Source organism: Parus major, chromosome 20 (genome assembly GCF_001522545.3).
Source record: "Parus major isolate Abel chromosome 20, Parus_major1.1, whole genome shotgun sequence".
In the NCBI taxonomy this organism is placed as follows: domain Eukaryota; kingdom Metazoa; phylum Chordata; class Aves; order Passeriformes; family Paridae; genus Parus; species Parus major.
In genome coordinates, this window is record NC_031788.1 from 716,501 (window position 1) to 736,093 (window position 19,593).

Genomic DNA, 19,593 nt, shown 5'->3' on the forward strand with positions numbered 1-19,593 from the left:
GTTGAGCAGTGGAAAAGCATATGTCCTCCTTCTCCCCACCTGGGAATGGTCAGGGATGGAGGCCTACTCCAATTCAAGCCCTCCAAACTCACCTCAGGGGAGTGATGGTCCTCACTGAGCAACTTGGGCTGCCTGCCCTGATCCAAGTCTGCTGCTTCTGTTGGAGACTCTTGGGGACTGTTTGGGACCTTTGTGGAGCCAGCTGGGCATTGGGGTGGGAATGTGTGAGGCCATGATCCCCACCTCTAGACAGGGAGAAAGGCAGGGTGGTGGTGGGCTCTATTCTCCCTTGCTTTTTCAGATGGTCCAGAGAAGTACTTGGAGGAAGAGAACAAGAATTCTGCTTCTGTCCTGCCTGGGGAGATGGATGATCTTCAGGATGCTCGGGCACCAACCATTGCCCAGCTGCTGCAGGAGAAGACGCTTTACTCCTTCTCTGAGTGGCCTAAGGTGAGGTTAAAAGGAACACAGCTTGTATTGAAGTGTTCTTGGGTATCCCTGCCAGCAGTGGTTCACACAGGTCCAGCTCTGCCTCTGGTCTTCTGCACCTGCACTGGATGCTCTGGCCAATGTACTCTTCCCAAGCACCTGTGCTGTGGAGATGCCCCCAGAGCAGTTCACTGCTGAGCTGAGATCACCTGGGCTGGGCTTCATTTTAATCCTGAGCTGTCATACACGGGTCAGGCGTTCCAGTTTTAGCTTGCCACTGTCCATTTCTGTTTGTAGGACCGTGTGATCATCAGCCGCATTGACAACATCTGCCATGCCATCCTGAAGGGCAAGTGGCCTTCCTCCAGCCAGCAGTTTGAGGCACAGAGCCTGCTGACAAGCCCAGCCATGGCCAGCAACACTGGCAGCAGGAGCAGCTTTACCGAGTCAGAAAGCCCCGATCCCAGCTTCAATAGCGGAGTCTTAATGTCACGGGTACAAAAGGTGAGGGGGCCCCTTGGGCAGTGACAGGCTCAGGACTCTGGGGTGACACATTGCCCAGAAGTACTCAGGAGTTCCCCAGGTGGGGCCCCTTGGTGCCAGTTGGGGTGTATGACACATGGCTTAAGCCACTTGGTCCCCTGGTGGTAGCTCCTGGTGTGCACCCCGTGCTGTGGTCACCTTGCTGAAGGCTCCTTGGAACACAGCTGTTGTTGGCAGCTCCACAGCTTCTGCAGCTTTAGAGCTGCTTCCAGAGTCAGCCTGACGTGGTCAAAGGGGACATCCCACTGGTATCCCAAAGGAAGGGGTGCAAGGCTGCTCTGTCAAGTCCCAGTGCCCTGGTCCCCAACAGTCACACTGGACAGACAGCAGCTGGTGACCTGGGGCCCCAGCAGCTGGCAGTGCAGCCATGGTTATAACACCTTTGGGTATCTGAGTGTGTGCAAGGGTGCTCCTGCACCATCCCTGCATGGGAAAAGAGTTGTGATATGCCCAGGGAATTGACATCCCTCAGGGCTCCTTGGAGAGGCAGGGATGACCATTAGCTCAGTGCTGGTGTGAGGAGCTGTGGTCCCTGGGGCAGGGCAGGAGCAGCTGTAACCCTCTGTGGCTTTGGTACACACAGGAAGGTTTCCTGAGCCCTGCCTTTGCAAAAGACGAGCGGAAGCACAGGAGACCCTATGAATTCGAGATGGAGAGAGATGCCAAACAGAGGAGCCTGGAGCAGCTGGCAGCAGCCCATGTCCATCCACCCATTGTGCTGAATGGCTGGCGCGAGGCAGCGGTGGACTTGTCCAGAGCCTCTGATGGGTCCCCGGGGAACTCCTCTCCTTTCCCCCTGAACACAAACATGCCCAAACTGGGGACCATGAGCGCCCTCCAGAGCTCCCTGGGCATGGACTTGTCTGGCATCCTACAGGCAGGGTTAATCCATCCTGTCACTGGACAGATTGTGAACGGCAGCCTCCGAAGAGATGATGCTGCCATGAGGAGGAGACGGGGCAGGAGGAAAAATGTCGAAGGGATGGACCTCATCTTCTTGAAGGAGAGGACTCTTCCAAACAGGCTGCAGGTGGGTTGATGCTCCCCCCTTTCACATGAACCCAGTGGAGTCAGCAGAGTTTGTTTCATGGCCCAGCTCTCGCCTCCAAGCTCTGCTGCCCATGACACTGCACAGCTTCCTCCAGGACAGCTTGGTTTGTGCAGGACCAGGCAGGAGCAGATGCTGCAGGGAGGAAGGGAGGTTATCCCTCTGGTTTACAGCGCTCCAGAGTGTTTGAATACTTCTTAGCATTATCAAAAGCAACTATCCTACCTCAGGGAATGTTTAAGTTTTGGGAAGATGAGGAAGACAAGATCCTACTGCATCCTTTCTCCTTCTGGAACCACGCAAAGAATGGAGCAAGAACAGTGCCCCTAGACCACTTTTAGGAGTGATCTGAGCAGAAGTTGATCTTCCTGGTGATTAGAGTGTTTCCTTGTGAGTTCAGAAGCATCTCCCAGCTCTCTGCCCTCTGACCACCAGTGCTGGGGATGGAGTGGAAACGTAATGTGGTGGTGGGTGGTGATTTAAGGAAGAGGCACTGGGAGTACGTGGATTAGTCTGTGTGATGGTAGCAGTTGACCTGCTCTGGGAGCTGTGCTTCTCAGAGTGCATGCTGCTGATGAGCTTTCCCTGCTTCTCCTTCCATGGCAGGATGTTCAGGATGACCAGCCACAGCCCCCTCAGAACAGTCCGCTCCCTGATGGGTCAGTTGCTGCTACCTCAACTCCACAGCCAGTCCCAGCTGCAGGCAGCCAAGAGAAGGCTGTCCCGAATAAGAGTCTCCTTGACTGGCTCCGGCAGCAGTCTGACTACACACTAGATGTTCCCAGCTTTGGCACAGTAAGGGTGGCCTTCAGTGGCGTGTGTGTGTGTGTGTGTGTGTGTGTGTGTGCCTGCCTTGTGTGTTGCCCTTTGTGTTGGGTTTTTTCTTGTAACATGGTTTGTGGTGTTCATTGGGGCTATTCAGGGATTCATGACATGTTTAAGAGGTGAGCACTGTTCCTCTGTACAGCAACAAAAAGCATTTGCTGCTGGAGAACTCCTTTCCCCAGAACACAAACATGCCCTGGACAGTGTACTGTCAGTACCCTCAGGGCTCCCTGGGAATGGACCTGTCTGGCATCCTTCAGGAGCTGAGCTCTGTTGCCCAAGATCAGTTCTTCAGCTGCAATATATCCATCTGCCCAATGCACAATGTCTTCCAGAAGTGCCAGGGATGGATGGGGACAGAAATGAGAAAATGAATTTGAGGTGCTCAAGGTCTGTCTATGTTGTTCTTTTTCACATGGAGTCATTTTAGGCAGCGCTCTTGTACTAAATAAGGTTTCCAGGCAAGAGGAAACCTGCTGTCTTTAAGAGCCAGACCAAGAGGTTGTGCTGCAGGCTGACAGGCTATGGCCATGTGGCCGTGGATGCTCTCAGAAAGCAGTGGCTCAGAGTGAGGTGCACAGTCTGTCTGATTCTTCCTGCTGTCTCATAAACCTCCACCTCTTGGTTTCACAGGTTGGTTTGCTACAGGTTTCAGCTTATTTAGCCTGTTAGACCATGTGGTAGGCAGAGCACAGGCCATGAAACAGAGCAGGAAGAAATGTGGTGGTAAAACGGAAAAGACAGCATCTTGGTCCTGGAGGATCATGTGCCTGAGGCGGAGATTCCTGAAGCTTGGAGTACAGGCAAGACATTAGCGGTTTGAAGCTTGCTAGAGATGAGAGGTGAGGACCCCAACATTTGCTCAGCAAGATGGCCTTTGCTTTTCAAAGTCCAGAGACACATCCAGCTGTATGCCCAGGGCCAGACTCGCAGGAGCAGGTGTGGAGGTGCCTTCCCACTCCTTCCCAGCACCCTTGCCTTCCAGGAAGGTACCGAAGCTTGCCCAGTCCTGACCATGCCTCTGATGAAGCTCTTACTCCCAGCAAGCCTCAGGCCAGCCCTGCAGTATCTCTTCTCTCCAAGTAGGATGGATTGAGAGAGGCTTTGGGGTACTGCAGTAGCTCAGTTCAAAGGATGAACTGCGCTCAGGGTCTTTTTCTGACTCCCAGGAGTCCGCGCTATCCGAATTGTTCATTATAATGCTCCATCCCTGTGGGCACATCAACAGTGGGGCTTGGTGTGTGCAGTGGGTGTGCAGTGACTTGGCTGTAATTCTGTAGGTTGCAGTTCCAGAGGGCTCTGATCCCAAAGAAACACGGTGCAGCATGTGGTGAAAACAGCTGAAAGAGGAAGGAAACACAGCACAGCTGAGCTGGTGAGAAGCAGGTGGCTGTGTGAGAGTGACACAGGTGGCACACACAGACCTGTTCTCTCTTTACTGGCTGTGTGCAGTGTCCTGTTCACAGATGCATTTATAAGAACCTGCAGCATCAGGAGTGGAGGGGAGTTAGAAGGGGCTAGAGCACTCTGAGTGGGGTACACTGGAGACCCCTTTCTATCTACAAAAATAAATTTTGGACATTTGAGAGCTGCTCCTGTGGCAGGGACCAGTTTGTGCTGCTGGTGCTGCTCCTGGTCCAGCCTGCAGGGATTCCCTGTCCCTTGGGAGCCCATCCATGCTGCTCTCCTGCAGGGCTTGTAGCCAGCCAGGCTCATTAAGCCATCTAGTCTCATTAACATTGTCTTGTTTGCACTCCAGAATTTTTCAGACAAGCCCAAGCAGAGGAGGCAGCGCTGCAAGGACCCCAACAAACTGGACATTAGCTCTCTGACGGGAGAGGAGCGGGTGCCGGTGGTACATAAGGGTACCGGACGGCGGGTAAGCGAAGGCCTGTTCTGTGCTCTGCCAATAGTGTCCCAAAATGCTTAGCAGACCTTGAGCTCACCTGTGGGAGAGATTTAATCCAGAGAAGCCTATGGATGAGACAAAAGTCTGGAATAGGTCTCCAATCTACATTATCCTGTGACACATGTGTGCCCAGGAACATGCAGACCTATGAAATAAGTGACTGTGTGAAGTAAGGGATGTGGGAGTGTCATCCCTTGCCAGGGGGCACAGACCCCTCAGTGGCAATGGGATACAGCCTTTGGCTTTAAAGCCACCCTCAGCACAGCCCTATCATGTGGATTGTTCCCCTTGAGTTCATTGCAATATGCCACAAATTGTAACATTGTCATGCAAATGCCTTTGGTGAGTTCCTCCTTATGAGGTACGGGCCAGAGCACACCAATACCCATCCCACTGCTGGGCTTGTAGAAAGTCAAGGGTTGGAACAGCTTATTCTTGCTTTCTGAGCAAGGAGCTTGGAGTTACTTGTCTGCAGTTTAATCTCCAGGGCACTTGTTCACCTCTCTGAACAAGAAGGGGTATTCATGAGTATTTTGCAACAAAATTTAGTTCTTAAACACACCCAGGACTTTACAAGGTCAGAAGGTGATGTGACATTAATTACATCTAAAAACAAAACTAGAGGGTGAGGCAGAAAGGTTGTTTCAGCCACATCTGTGTTCCCTTTTGTTTCCCCCATGTTGGCCTTTCCTGTGGGCTGGGGACTTCGCCAGTTCTAAATATGGCTTTTACAGAAGCTCTGTCCCCATCACTGGTACCTGGGAGGGCAATGGGCTGGGCCACAGAGGCTGAACCTGCCTTTTCTCCCTGAGCTGTGTGTCTGGAGGCAGCAGGCACACACCAAATCCTGCAGAACGGCAAGTGTAGCAAGGCAAGAGTCTCCACTCCAGACAAACTGCAGTCCAAAGCAAGAAGCTAGGGGAAGTGTAATCATATTTTTTGTATTATTTTACATAACTCTCTCTGCAATAGAGGTCATCCTTCTGCTGTGTTTTATAGTTAGGGGGAGCCACGGCACCAGCATTGAAGGAATTGCCAAGGTGGCTTGATGCAAACTTGGAGTATGCTGTTGCAGCTGACTGGGCTGACATTGTTAAGCTTTCAGTAAGTTAGAGCTTTCGGAGAAATCTGTATCATGTCATCTTTTCTTTTTCCCTCCCCATCCCCACAACCTTTCTCCAGTGAGGATCTGGGAGCTGTGAGGCAGGCCCTGGGCTGGGCATGTGGGAGGGGATGGCTGCAGCCCTGGGGCAGAGCGGGAGGTTGGGCTGTGCCACCACCAGCCCTGTGGCCAGGCCACAGAGAGAGGGGTGAGCACCCCGGGAGTGGGGCTCAGCATGCCTGGCTGGAGAGCCTTGGGATGCTTAGGGTAGCAGGGGCAAGAGGAATGCCCTAGGAGCTGGATGGCAGGGTGTGGACAAAACTTTCTTATGGGTCAAATTTTCAAAAACACCTCTAGTTGATGCTTTTCATCAGCTCCTGTGAGCTCTGCCTGCACAGCCGCAGGCCCACCAAAGGTCCCACGGGTCACCAGGCCTGAAGGGTCAGGCACAGGCATGGAGAGGGGCAGGATGGAGCCTCCTGTGCCAGGTTCATCCACCCTGTCCATCCACCAGTCCCTGCCCTGGTGTGTGGAAGAGCCTGTGGAGAAGGAGCACTTTCCTCTCCGGCACACATGGCACTGCCAGATCACCTTGCCCTGCCCCGTGGGCTGGCCTGATCCACACTTCTCCCTACAGTCCCTCTCCCTGCCTGGTTTCGGGCTGCAGTGGTTTGTATGACACCCTTGCAGAGGGCTGGTGGGTGAATCCTTTGGCTTAGAGGTTTGTACTGCTCTCAGATTGGTTTTTCCTTAGCGCTGGAGATTTGGCATGGTCTGTCCCCCTGCCCAGGAAACAGCTCCATGTCCAGGCTGGCATCAGGGCCCCATCCAGGCAGCCAGTCCCAGGCGAGCTGACAGCTCTTGCTTCCCTTGATTTGAAGGAATTTTTGTCTCTTTGCCACAGAAACCACTGTGTGCCTGGCACTGCCTGGGCACCTCTCCTGTGCCCTGCTCCAGTGGCTGCATCCCGTGATCATTCCCACCCCATGGACACTGAGCTTTTGGCGAATGCATACCTGTCCTGGTAGGGGAGAGATGCAGAAGGATGGCTGGCTGCTCCAAGCTCTCAGGCCAGCAGGAGCTGTGGCTGGATGCCCCACAGAGCCCAGGGGCAGTCATGGGCCCATGTAGCTTCTCCCACATGCCAGTGGGAGATGCTTCCAGAAGCTTGTCCCTCCTTGGGCAGGTACTGTGCTGAGCAGACTGCCAGGCACATCTAATTCACATTTCTGCACTACAGGTGTCAACAGGAAATACTTTTCCTACCTAAATTTATTATTCAAAATGGTTCAAAGTGTGGTGATACTGAAATCCAAGGAAACTACGAAGGGAAATGTTTAAATGTCTGTGTTGAGGATGCTGAAAAACGGAATGTTAAGCTGTGCTGTGGATCCCCCTGCACTGCTCTGTGTAACCAGATGGTCTCGCCCACTTCTGGCTGCTGGGTTTTGGTCCCATGTCTCTTCTGTTAGAAGAGCTTTCTGAATGCTCCCTGGCATCTCTGTGAAGCTCTGGCCAGGAACTCCACAGACAGCATACCCACTCTCTTGTGTCATCCCATGAGCTTTGCTGTCCTGCAGAGCAGGGAAAATTTGGCCCTTCCCATCTCAGGATTTTTCACCTGATGCTGAAGGCACAATTAGGGCTGGGCAGGGAGCTGAGTGGGCAGCTGACACCACGCTGCCCTGGCTCTTCTTGTGCTGTGAGCAGCTGGTGCTGAGGGCCAGGGTGAAAAACAGGGTAAAAAACATGCTTCCTCCTCCCCTCCTGATCATTTGAGAGTACAGGATCCTGCCAGGGCAGAGCAAGGGTGTTTTGCATTTGGCAGCATCCCTTGGGGAAAAGTTGTGTGTACCTCTCAAATTCCATATCATGTAGGCAAATATTTCTGTGCCAGCACCATCTGGGACGCAGATGTGGGCACAGACAAGCCAGATTCCCTTTGCTGCAGTAGTAACTGTCGGGTGTTCTCTGTTATGTCTCATTTTCAGGGCTACTTACCCGAAAACAAATTCAATCGCATCCTCAGCGAGCCTGTGCTCCGGGACGCTGGGCCACGACGGAGAGGGAGGAGGCCCCGGAGTGAACTCCTTAAAGGCCCTGGTGTTGTAGCAGATTCTTCTTCTGGAATGGGACCATTGTTCATGAACGGACTAATTGCTGGGATGGATCTAGTGGGACTTCAGAACATGAGAAATATGCAAGGGATCCCTCTGACCGGGCTGGTCGGGTTTCCTGCTGGTTTTGCAGCAGTGCCCGCTGGTGAGGATGTGAAGAGCACCCTGAGCATGTTGCCCATGATGCTGCCGGGCATGGCGACCGTACCCCAGATGTTCGGGGTGGGAGGACTCCTCAACTCCCCGATGACAACAACTTGCACCGCAACTGCTCCGACTTCGTTAACAAGCACAACGAAAGGTGGCACAGCCAGCGCCGAGAAGGCCAACGAGGAGAAACAGGGCAGCCAGGATGGGAAAAAAGAACCTCTCACCGAAGATAAGCCTGGTCCTAGTTCATTTTCTAATCAGACAGAATCCGCAATAACTACCAGTAGTCCTGTAGCTTTTAACCCATTTCTTATCCCAGGGATGTCTCCTGGACTGATCTATCCCTCCATGTTCCTTTCCCCTGGCATCGGCATGGCGCTGCCTGGCATCCAGCAAACCAGGCACTCAGATGTGGCAAATCTGGAGAGCCAGAAGCGCAAGAGGAAGAAAGCAAAAGGGGAATTGGCAAATCCAGAGCCAGAAACTGTCTCACTGCCGGAAAAAGAAGATGCAAACAGTCAAAACTGTGTGGAGCAGAGCCCACCAGCGGCGGCAGAGAAGGAGCAGGACGGACCAGCAGAGAAGGAGCGCCAAGCAGCTCACAATACCGATTAGAACTTTTGTTTCATTGAAAGAAAAACACAAAAAGATTGTGGCTTGTGAGTTTCTTATCCCATAAACTCTTTGTTACTTCCCCTCCCACCCCGCTCCACCTTCATAAACCTGTGTTTCCATGAGTAATATTATCTACCTAATTCCCTGTCGGAAAAAACTGGTGACATACTACATGTTAATAGTTGCAGGGTCTTGCCACTTTATTAGATAAACAGTGTTGTCTAGCTAGTATGGGAGGCACCGAATTCTCATTCTGTTTTTCCAGTCGATCATCCCAGCCAACAATAGCAAATCCAGTACTTGGTCACCCCCCGCAAATTGCTCACTCCTTTGAGAAGAAAAAGCAGCAAAAAACAAGAGCAGAAGTGTTTATCTCTTGGTCTAACAGACAAAGGTATTTCTGTCTACAGCGATACTGAACGAAAAAGCCTATATTTGGGCTAAAAGCACAGCTGTAGTAAGTGCTAATGTGTATTTTTGATTTAAAGTATTTCCCTATTTTATCATGGTTACTAGAATAGTAGTATAGACAGAAGTATATAACTAATGACTGAAAATGCATATATTCATTTTTTTTGAAAGGAAATGCATAACTGGTAGTGATATAATTTCTTGATCACCCCCACCTCAAAGGTTTGGAGACAAACTGCAGAGAGTGAAAAACGATGTAGACATTCTTTTGTATTTTTTAAAACCAATGTTTGGTTTTATGTTATGTGGAGTTTAGTTGCCCTTTCCTTGGTAGTTACAAGACTTTCCAGCTTGAGCTGGAAGGGTTTTGCACACTTGCATGACTTTTCTGGGGTTACTGTATCTGTAGCAACCAGTTCCTTCATCATTCTGCTTGTCTTCAGTTCCCCTCTCTGGCGTTAGTTCTCAGCTATGGCATTATAGGTGCTCTAAAGGTATTTTTTTTCCAGCCATGAACAGACCATACTGACTTTAATGCTCTTATATGAACACTGAGGCTTTCTGAGTTTTTATATTTCCCATTCCTTACCCCAGAAGTGATGTTCTTTCAGCAAACACGGAGAAGGCTGTAGGCCAGCTTCCCTCCTTGGGGCGTCCTCTGAGAAGGACCCTTGAGACTTTCAGAGCCTGAATTTCTTACTTTCTAGTGGTGGACTGTGAAGAGATGACTTTGGCTTCTTCCCATTCCGTTTGCTGTTGAACAGTATTTCCAGTCCTCCAAATGATTTCAGCATCTGCATTTCAAATGGATGGGTTTTAATGCTGCCAGCCCCCTGCTCCAGCTCTGGGTACTGAGACTCCTCCACAGGCAACTCTTCTGATTTCTCCTTCCCCTCACTTCTTTAATTCTTCTTTCACTTGGGGTTGTTCTTACTTGCAGCTCATGGTCTGAGAATTGAATAAAGCCACAGTGGTGCAGCTGTGAGCGAAGGGCAGGCTGGGAGGGAGTTGGAGTGTGCTATTCATCAGTTTCACACTTGGTTGTCACAATTTACTGTATTTTTTACTTTTTTTTTTCTGTTGCAGTTTTTGCTAATTTATCAGATGGTCCAAATGTTTTGACATAACTATTTCAGTTTGCATTATTTATTTATGATGCTTTTTGTCATTGTCTTTTATACATTTGGGATTATAAATTATGTACATGTTAAAATTAGCATCTCAAAGAAGTCTGTTACCCGTGGTCAAAAACACAGTTGGTTTATATTTTCACAGAATTTATTCCCAGTTTACTGGATTGGATGATTTTTTTTTAAGTATGTAGCCAATCATAATGCAATCCTCCTCCCCCCCAATAATTGTGTTCTATTTAATAACATTCTTGTAGCATAGATACTGTATCACTATCAACAGATTTCTTAGAAATGCTGCTATCTCTATTTAACTAACATTTTGTTCAGTTTTTGCCTCCAGTGGAAGCAGAAAGGGTTTTTTCAGCTGTTAAATCCAAAATCAATATAATTTATTTATGTAAAAAAAAAAGTCACGATTGATATATTTTTGAACCTTTTAAGTACTAACTTTGTTTTTATTCAGTGGAAGAACATGTACTTGCCCTAAATCCTTAAAATACAAATGCTATAAAACTTCATATATCTTCAAAGCCTTACTGTGAATGGATACAGAAATCTCTTCCGAGTCCATTTCTTGTTATGGGATGGTTTTTCCAGGGTTACACGCGTAAGGAACAGGGTTTAAAATGAAATTTATTTAATAAGCCAGCATGCTCTATACCTTGTTCTTCCTTAGCTGACATGTATGCTACGTCTCTGGGTGTTTAGGCTTCTCTTTGCTACTTTGTGACCCTTTTGCAACCCGATATACTCTGTGGATTATTTAGACTGTAAGGCATTAAGTGGCTGCTTCTTCTTTTCCATCGTATCCCAAACAAACGCCAAATTTTCTCCGGTTTTCATGGCTATTCACACACATACATCCTTCACCAAATGTGCTAACAAAATAAACTGTCTGTGCTCTTGAACATGGATAAAAAGAAAAAGATTTAAAAGTCAGATTTTTATTTTTTTAATTTAGTGACTAGATAATGCTTATCTTTCAGACTTGGGAGAGCCTTGCTACAGATGTATATAATTTTTTTCAGCAAATATATGTGAATGTTTAATTCACCTGACTCAGTGATAAACGTGACTTGCCTTTTTCTCAGCATGAATTATTGAGAAGCTGTTGAAAACAGTGGCCTGGTCGCTGCTCTAGGCTTGCTCCTGATGCCCTGTGTGTTACTCTGAGTCGGGCTGCTCCTGTGAGGGGCCGAATCCAAGCTCTCACAGCGTCCTGGGGTGAACATGAGTGGGGTGAAATGAGTGGGGGAATTCATGTCCCACATGGGTTGTAAGATGCCAGGAGCAGCCCAAGCTCCAGGGCCAGTTTAAGCACAGAGGATGCACAAGGGCTCTCTGCTGATGAGCTTTTTCCACAAGAGTGGAAGCCCTGAGACCTCCACAGTCATCACACACACGCCCACCCTCCAGGCAGTTACACCCCTTGGCACTCACACAGCCCCTCGCAGCAGCTGGGGTCCTGGGGGTGGTGGGCTCCTCTCCCTGCACCTCTCAGTTTTTTGAAGTGCTTGTCCTAAATCTCTGTGTAAGGATCTCAGGCTTTAGCACAGCATTTGTCCTTGTTTCATTGGAATGATGTGCAGGAGCAGCTCCATTCTTCCAAGATCCAGGAAAAAAAGATAAAATGAATGCTTTTACTGTCCACCTGCCCTGCCTTGTGTAAGCACCTTGTCCTGATATTTTGTTGCTGCTTTGGAAAAGAAAAAAACACAAAAAGATTGTGTTTCAGGAAGAAAGACTGGCAAAATGATAGCATGAACTATGAATTTCCAGTTCCAGAGTCTCCCTTTAAATTCTGGCTCCACACACTGCAGCCTTGCACCTCAGCATCCATAATGCAGGATATTTGCTGGCAGAATCTGCAGAAAGAGGGCCATGGAGGAGCATGTGCTGGCTTTGGGCTGTCACATCAGTGGTGGCTGCAGGGTCTTTGTCTCCAGACAAGATGTGCTACCTGCTGGTGGCAGTGAATGGATGTGGTGGAGGATGGGCACCATGGGCACAGCTTGCTCCCTGTTGTGTTTTGCAGGATACAGGTGCCCTTACCCAGACTGTGAGAGAGTAAGACGGGTACAGCTGCACATCCCCACTGCTGTTCCTGTCTGGTTTTGATCTGATGGGACACAGAGAAGTCTCATCACACTTTTAAACAGGATCTCTAATTCCCTTTATAGTCACAAAAAGGGGGAAGAATTTTCCTCAGCACTGGGCCATGGTTGGGGGAGCTTTACCTACCCCAAGTGCAGATGTCCCTCTGGGCTCTTGACAGTTGCAAGAAAGGATTTGGTGTTGGAAATCTTGGCTGGCAGTGAGGAGAAGGCAATTTCTCTAATGACATCCTGGTTTGCATCGATTAAAACTTGAGCTTTTCAGTGCAGTTTTACTCCTCACCTCTTCAGGAGCCATTTCTGCCCCAGGACTCTGGAGCATGGGCTGAGTCATGAGATAGGAATCTCCTCACGTTTTACAACCTCAAAGCACTACACTACACTCCAGGTGAAGTCCCCAAATACCTCACAGGCTGTGGGGGCTGTGACAGACGAGCAGTTCTGCCAGAACAGGAATCAGCCCAGCCACCTGCACAGCAGCAGCTCTGGAAAAGTGAAGAGAAATCCAGCTTGTCTCTCAATCCCCTTCCCATCAATGTGTGCAGTGTGCCAGGTACATTTGGACAGCAGGCCTAAGAACATCATCCTCACCCTCCCATGTGGCTTTTTGGGATGCAAAAAAAATTTTAACTAAAAACCAATTTTAACTAAAACCAAATTTTAACTAAACAAAAATGCAAAAAAAAACCTATTTAAATAAAAACAAATTTTAACTAAACAAATTTTAACTAAATATATTTTTCAGTCAAGGATATGTCCTCAGAGGTACTATGTGCAGAAAGAAAGAAAATAAGTAATTAGAAAAAAGGCAGCTTATATATTTATGCAGAATTCCCTGTGTTCAGCATTTTGACTTTGACACTAGGGATGTCCATGTTGGAAATGGCTTTGTTGTGAAATCCAGGCAGAATGGGATGAACCCAAGTTGGCCATGTTGCATTCCAGGACTGCTTCTGGTCTGTTCCCTTTCCCTTGCTCGGAAAGTGCTCCCAGGGGTGGCTGGAGACCATCAGTGCAGTGCCAGAGGTGGCATTAATTACCAAAAGAGCAAGATTTCACCTCAAAAGGTGTAAAACAATGCAAGATCTTACAGCCCAGCAGATCAGTCCCACTCCCCATGTGGCTCTTGTTCTCCCTCCAGTGGGATTTTCATTCATGAACAGCTGTACAGCACGACTACCTGGCTCCATTTGTCAGTGGTCTGGATGGGATGTGACATTACTGGTTTAACTTGGAACACAATCCCAGCCTGTCCGAACACATCAGTTCAGGCAAGCTCAGTGTGAGCCTTCAGAGGGTTTCAAGAAATAGCAATGTCCTGGACATGTTGCAGGAGCAGCTGAGGGGGGTGTGAGCCATGACAGATGCTCCAGCCTCTCCTCCCTCTGGGCTCCTGCCTAGCATTGCTTGTCAAGTTTTTCAGCTGGCTGTGCTATAGCATTGGGAGACATTATACAGGAATTGCCTGCACTCTTTGGGAAAACAAAATTTTAAAGGAAAACCTCGCAGTGACTTTTCCCTCCAGAAAAGGACAGAGATTTCTAATAGAGGAAGAGATGCACAAGAAAGAAAAGCTCAGCTCATCCAGAGGAAGGTACATCTTTGACCCAGAAGGAATAAATAAGCCTGTGGGACTCATAGCCTCATTACCCCATATGAAACACATTTCTTGTCTGCTGATGACAGGCAGTTTTCCATTCTCTTATGTCAAATATTTCCAAATAGATTTAGATGTTGGATTAAGGCTGTTTTTTATGGAAAGTAGCATTTTGGAAAGCACGGAGCTGATCTGGTTCTCGGAGAGGGACCAGCCACACCAGCCTGCAGATCCCACGAACTGATCCCTGCGCTTTGCAAAAGGGCATTTTCAAGAAAACCAACCCCGGGCTCTGTGAGTGGTGCCGGAGGTCGGGGCAGGGCAGAGCTGCCGAGTGAGCGGGGCCGGGTCCTGAGCATCCCCGCGGGTACCGGGGAGGGGGATCCGCCGCGCCCGCTCCGGGCGAGCTCCGCGAGTGCTCCGTGCCACGCACCCCTCCCAGCAGAGGGAGGTGGTTGAGGTATCCTCCAGTGACAGGCGGCTCCAGAGCCCTGCTCCCTATCCCCGAACCAGCTGCCTGACTCGAGCCCCTTCCAGAGGTCCGGGAGCCGCTCCTCTGCCCACGGGGCCGGGCGGTGTCCCCACGGCCACGGCTCCCGACACGTAGTGCTCCCAAGGGGGCTCCGTTCACCAGCGCCGCTTCCAGTGGAACCGGCCCCAGGGAGCGCTCTGAGCCCCGCCACGATGGGGATGGATGCGGGGTCGTGCCACGCGTGACGGGAGCGGGGCCCGGGGCTGCCGAGAGGATGCTGCAGCCACGCGTGTCCCAGGGCGCCGCGGGACAAGGAAAAGCCGCTCCTGCCGGAGCCGTGCGGGGAAATGAGCCGCGAGGACCGGCCAGCCCCGAGCGCCGGCCGACACAGGGGTGACCCCGGGTGACCTCGGGCTGGCCTCCACCGCCCCCCCCGCGCTCGTCCCTATCCCTGTCCGTGTCCCTGTCCCGGTCCGTGTCCCTATCCCTGTCCGTGTCCGTGTCCCTGTCCCTTGTCCCAGTCCCTGTCCCCTCCCTGTCCCTATCCCTGTCCCTATCCCTGTCCCTTGTCCCAGTCCCTGTCCCTATCCCTGTCCGTGTCCCTGTCCGTGTCCCTGTCCCTTGTCCCAGTCCCTTGTCCCAGTCCCTGTCCCATCCCTGTCCCTATCCCTGTCCCTATCCCTGTCCGTGTCCCTGTCCCCGTCCCTGTCCCCGCCCCGCTCTCTCCCCGCGGCGGAAGCGGCCCCGCCCTTCCGGCGGTTTTGGCGCGCGCTCCGCCGCCATGTCCCGCCCGGGGGCCGCCGATCCCGGGGCCGCCGTGGAGCGGCTCTGCCGGGAGCTCAACTTGGACGCGGCGAGCGCGGCCGAGGCGCTGCGCGACTTCACGGCGCTGCGGGGCACCTACAGCCTGGAGGTGAGCGGGGCCGGGCGGGCGGGGGCGGGGGTGGGGACGGTCCCGCCCCGGCCGAGCCCGCGGGGCGCGGCGCTGCCCCGGTGACCGCGGCTCCCGTGCCCTCAGGGCGAGGCGCTGCACTGGTTGGCCTGCGCGCTGTACGTCGCCTGCCGCCGGAGCCGCGTGCCCACGGTGGGGAGCAGCCCGATGGAGGGGAACGGCGTCTCCCTGACCCGCATCCTGCGCTCCGCACGCCTCAGGTGAGCGCCCCGCCCGCCGGGCCGGGTTGGGCCCTGCCGGGGCCGAGCGCTCAGCGCCGGGAGTGCCCTGCCCTGCTCTGCCACAGCCGCTGATCCCAGTGCCGCTCCTTCGCTCCCAGCCCTGCCGGCTGCGGCGGGGTAAAAGCAGTAAATCCGCTGTTATTACAGATGGAAATGAGATGCAAATACGTGATTTCCAACTTCAAGCCTTTAGGAAACGGCCTCTTGTCGGACCAGCAGCTGTTCTACACGCGCCGGTTGTTTCTCTCTGTAGTTAATTTTACCACAAACACCTCGGCGCGTGCCATCCCGCTACATCGTGTGTTTGACTCAGGATTCAGGCCAAATCCCGATGGAGAGCTGGCAGCTGCTGGTTCTTCTGGGAACACAGCGCTGGTGATAACAAAACTCACCTTCTGCACGACCCTGGCAGCAGCTCCCCTGTCACTGTGGCTGTGACCTGGGAACAGGAGCCTGGAATCTCGCTCGTTACATTTAAAAGCCCCAATCCTCGCTGAGCTGCTGGAGTGGTTGTCAGTTGTTTACATCCCCAGCTGACAGGTTTCTGTACAGGTAACTTTGACAGGCATCAGCTCTTGGCTTGTTTTGTTGCCTGTCCTGCCTCCACCTCAGCACATGCAGAGCTGTGCTTGCACTTTGATGTCCACCACTGTCCTGCTCCACACGGCCATGCCGGCAGCCTCCACATCAAATTAATGTTCCAATGCCTTAAAGAAACCCCAGAGTGATAAAAGGCAAAAATCTGATAACATATACAGTTTGGGAGTCTTACCAAAATGAGTTGTAAACCTACATAGTAATCATGTCAGTCATTAAAGAAGTAAATAAAAAAAAAACCATTAAAAGCATTTTGGCTTTTTAAAATTTTATAATGAAAGTTAGTTAAAGCTCAAAGCAGATTTTTCTTTTTTCTTTTAAGTTTAATTCAGTTTTTTAGCAAAATGAAGAAGTGGATGGACATGTCAAACCTGCCCCAGGAATTCCGAGAGCGAGTTGAGAGACTGGAGAGAAATTTTGAAGTGTCAACTGTGATTTTCAAAAAGTTTGAACCAATATTTTTTGATATATTTCAAAACCCTTATGAAGAAACTTCCAAACCACATCGAAGCAGGAAGCAGAGGTATTTTTTAGATTTGATGTGACTTTTCCCTGAAAAGAGTTATACCCAGTATAAGTTTATGAAAATTAATTTCCCAAGTGATGGGGTCTCTTTGACTCTGAAATGCAGCCAGTCACCCTGGTGGGTGCAGCTCACGTCATCTGGGCTTCACAACCAGCTGCTGTAGCACAGGAACTGTCCTGCTGTGAGATTGTCAGGGTGTGGTGGGGAGAGGTACCATGAGGTGGGTTAGCTCCAAGGTACACTTTAAATGTTTAGCAGAAATAGCTGAAGTAGCACAAGAGTGTTTTGTCTTGGCAGTGGTGGCAGGGGTTTGGGATCATGCCATGATCCTTCTGCTTGGGGCTGTCACATCCCTGTGGCCTCCATGCTGCCAGGTGTTTGCCGTGGTTGCCAGATGAATGGAAACACCAAATGGGAGGAAGTTACAGCTGATGTGCACATTTTTATGACAAATTTGGAAATGTGTGGTGTCATTTTCCACACACACATGAAACATCTGCCTTATTGAAAGGAGTGTGTCCATATTCCCTGCAAGAATATGTGACTGTGACAGTTTTGTAGAGAGAATGTAACCTTGGGGATGAGGCAGCCAAGATGTGGATCTGCAAGGTGTTTTTGTTAGTTCGTGTGGGTTCTCTGGATGTGAGGGGAGATAATTGTTGTGGTACAATGCTCCTGTGTAACTCCACATCCACAGGCAGAGTGCAGAGGAGGTGCTCTGTCAAGTGCTCTGTTCATGTTCCTTTCTCAGAGCAGTGTTGGTTGGTGCCACCGTGGCTTTGGCTGCTCTGTGGGCTGAGTCATGTCTTCCTTGGTCTTCCAGCTCCATGGGCTTGGATAGTTCTGCTCCAAACAGGAGTCAGCAGCTGAGCTGTAGTACAAGCTAAAATTGCCTGCTCTGAAGGCTGATGCTTTAGTAAAATATTTTGGGAAAACCCTCATTGGAATATATATAGCCTTTGTCACCTCCCCACCTGTGGCTGCTGGAGGGTTCTGTGGGAGGTTTGACACCAGGAGAAGAATGTGGTAGGGTCAGAGGCCAGAGGCAGCCTTTGGCTTGGGAACAGGGTTGGGAAGTTGTGGATGTGTGCAGGACACTCCATGGAGCCAGGTTGGGCACTGTCTGTCAGGCAGTGAGAGCTGAACTGACTGGACTGACATGTAGCTTAGACTGTGCCTTAATGTGGAATTGAGACAGCAGCTCCAGCCATTGTTTTGAGCAGGGAAATGGAATGGAATTTGTGCTGTAGAACAAGGTTTGGCTTCCTGGAACTGAAGAGTAATTTCTCCCCCCATTTTTCTTGTTGACAGGCGGGTGCCATGTAGTGTCAAAGATCTCTTCAACTTCTGCTGGACTCTTTTTGTGTACACTAAGGGTAGGCTGCTTGATTTGCCTTCGTGGTTTGTATACATTCCCAGCTGTGATCTTCTGTTGTGTTGCTTGACGTGATGTGCTGTCTCTTAAAGGTAATTTCCATATGATTGGAGATGATTTAGTAAATTCCTATCATTTACTTCTGTGCTGCTTGGACCTGGTTTTTGCCAATGCCCTTCTGTGTCCAAACAGAAGAGATTTGCTAAATCCATCATTTAAAGGTATGGTGGGGACAGCTTATTTACAATCAAGTGTGCTTTGTTCTCTTGGCTCGTTTGAAATGAAGTTGAAGGTTGGTTGTTTTCCCCCTCCTCCTGGTTCCCAGGTTTACCAGTGGAATTCTACACTCTGGAGACCAAAGCCTCTGAGGATCCTCCCTGCATCGTGGCCATGCTCTGCGAGCTGCACGACGGGCTCCTCGTGGAAGCGAAAGGCATAAAGGAGCACTACTTCAAACCATACATTGCAAAGCTGTTTGATAGGAAGGTATAACTTGTGAGTTTTATGAGCACTTGGTGGTGCTTCATGGTGGTCTTGAGACCTTTTAAGTGCTGCACATTCCACAGGGGAGAGCAAAGGAAATGAGCAAAGGAACTTGTTCGTGAGCAAAGGAACTCAGGCTGGCTCCAGTTTTCTTTGCATTTTAGCAGGAGCAGAATTCCCTCACACTTCTAATGCTGGGTGCTGTAAGGTCTCTCTTTCACCTTTTTATGTCAGTGAAGAATCTTTGCTTTCCTTTCTTGGCAGTGTGAAACTGAATCATGAAGGATGGTGTTTTCTTCAAACAAAAAAAAGTTATCTCCTTGTGAAATAATTGTATGGGATATGTGTCCTGGGAGTGTGGGTCCTGCTGCTTGTCTTGAAGTTGAGCAGAATGAATTGGAAGGAGAGGTTGAGGTTGCAGATATACAAATTGTCGTGTCCAGTTCTGATCCTGGAAACGTTTTGCAAGCTCTGCAGAAGCTTCTTTGTAGTTGCTCATCGAGCCAGTCCCTAACCCAGCAGTGAACAGATGCCACATTGCAGGGCTGGCTCTGAGCAGTGAGTTTGTATGGAGCTTGGATCCAGCTGGGCTTTGTTCTTTGTCTTGGTAATGGCACTGTAGCCCTTTGATCTAGGCAAAAAAAGAGTCCAGTTATGCACCTAAATCTCATTTCCTTTTTGACTAAAACCATCATGCCCTCAGACTTGAAGCAATTTTGATTTTATTATCTAAGATATTTCTGCTTTTTTTTCTTAGATCTTAAAAGGAGATTGTCTGTTGGATCTTTGCAACTTTACAGAAAATAGGTAAGTAACAGCTTTTGTTCTTAATCATAGGACTTTGTTCATGTCAAGCACAGACCTTTCTGTACTAAATCTGTTTTCCTATTCCTTTGTCTTGCCATAACTAGTGGGTTTTGATTATTTGTCCATCAAAGCTGCTCTCTGGCTGAAACCCCAATGTCAGGGGTTCA

At 50.1% G+C, this 19,593-nt stretch overlaps 2 protein-coding genes across 14 annotated transcripts in view; both read left to right on the forward strand.

Moving 5' to 3' along the window:
• Window positions 1–11,340, forward strand: part of CHD6 (chromodomain helicase DNA binding protein 6) — a 56,481-nt gene extending 45,141 nt beyond the window's left edge. For 4 of the 9 annotated variants that reach the window (XM_015647527.3, XM_033519059.1, XM_033519060.1 and 1 more), the window contains exons 31-37: window positions 302–450; window positions 727–933; window positions 1,556–2,002; window positions 2,627–2,815; window positions 4,605–4,724; window positions 5,754–5,858; window positions 7,848–11,340. In XM_015647527.3, coding sequence (XP_015503013.1) covers window positions 302–450; window positions 727–933; window positions 1,556–2,002; window positions 2,627–2,815; window positions 4,605–4,724; window positions 5,754–5,858; window positions 7,848–8,738 — 2,108 coding nt within the window. In that variant the 3' untranslated portion in view covers window positions 8,739–11,340. Of the gene's footprint in view, window positions 1–301; window positions 451–726; window positions 934–1,555; window positions 2,003–2,626; window positions 2,816–3,478; window positions 4,221–4,604; window positions 4,725–5,753; window positions 5,859–7,847 lie in introns of those variants that run through there. The other 5 variants (XM_033519062.1, XM_033519064.1, XR_004499930.1 and 2 more) reach the window with 4 other exon arrangements.
• Window positions 11,341–15,225: 3,885 nt separating this feature from the next.
• Window positions 15,226–19,593, forward strand: part of RBL1 (RB transcriptional corepressor like 1) — a 28,834-nt gene continuing 24,466 nt past the window's right edge. Inside the window, exons 1-7 of one of the 5 annotated variants that reach the window (XM_015647745.3) lie at window positions 15,226–15,378; window positions 15,484–15,617; window positions 16,558–16,758; window positions 18,073–18,137; window positions 18,229–18,357; window positions 18,462–18,622; window positions 19,377–19,426. In XM_015647745.3, the coding sequence (XP_015503231.1) occupies window positions 15,247–15,378; window positions 15,484–15,617; window positions 16,558–16,758; window positions 18,073–18,137; window positions 18,229–18,357; window positions 18,462–18,622; window positions 19,377–19,426 (872 nt within the window). In that variant the 5' untranslated portion in view covers window positions 15,226–15,246. Of the gene's footprint in view, window positions 15,379–15,483; window positions 16,759–18,072; window positions 18,138–18,228; window positions 18,358–18,461; window positions 18,623–19,376; window positions 19,427–19,593 lie in introns of those variants that run through there. The other 4 variants (XM_015647746.3, XM_015647749.2, XM_015647747.1 and 1 more) reach the window with 4 other exon arrangements.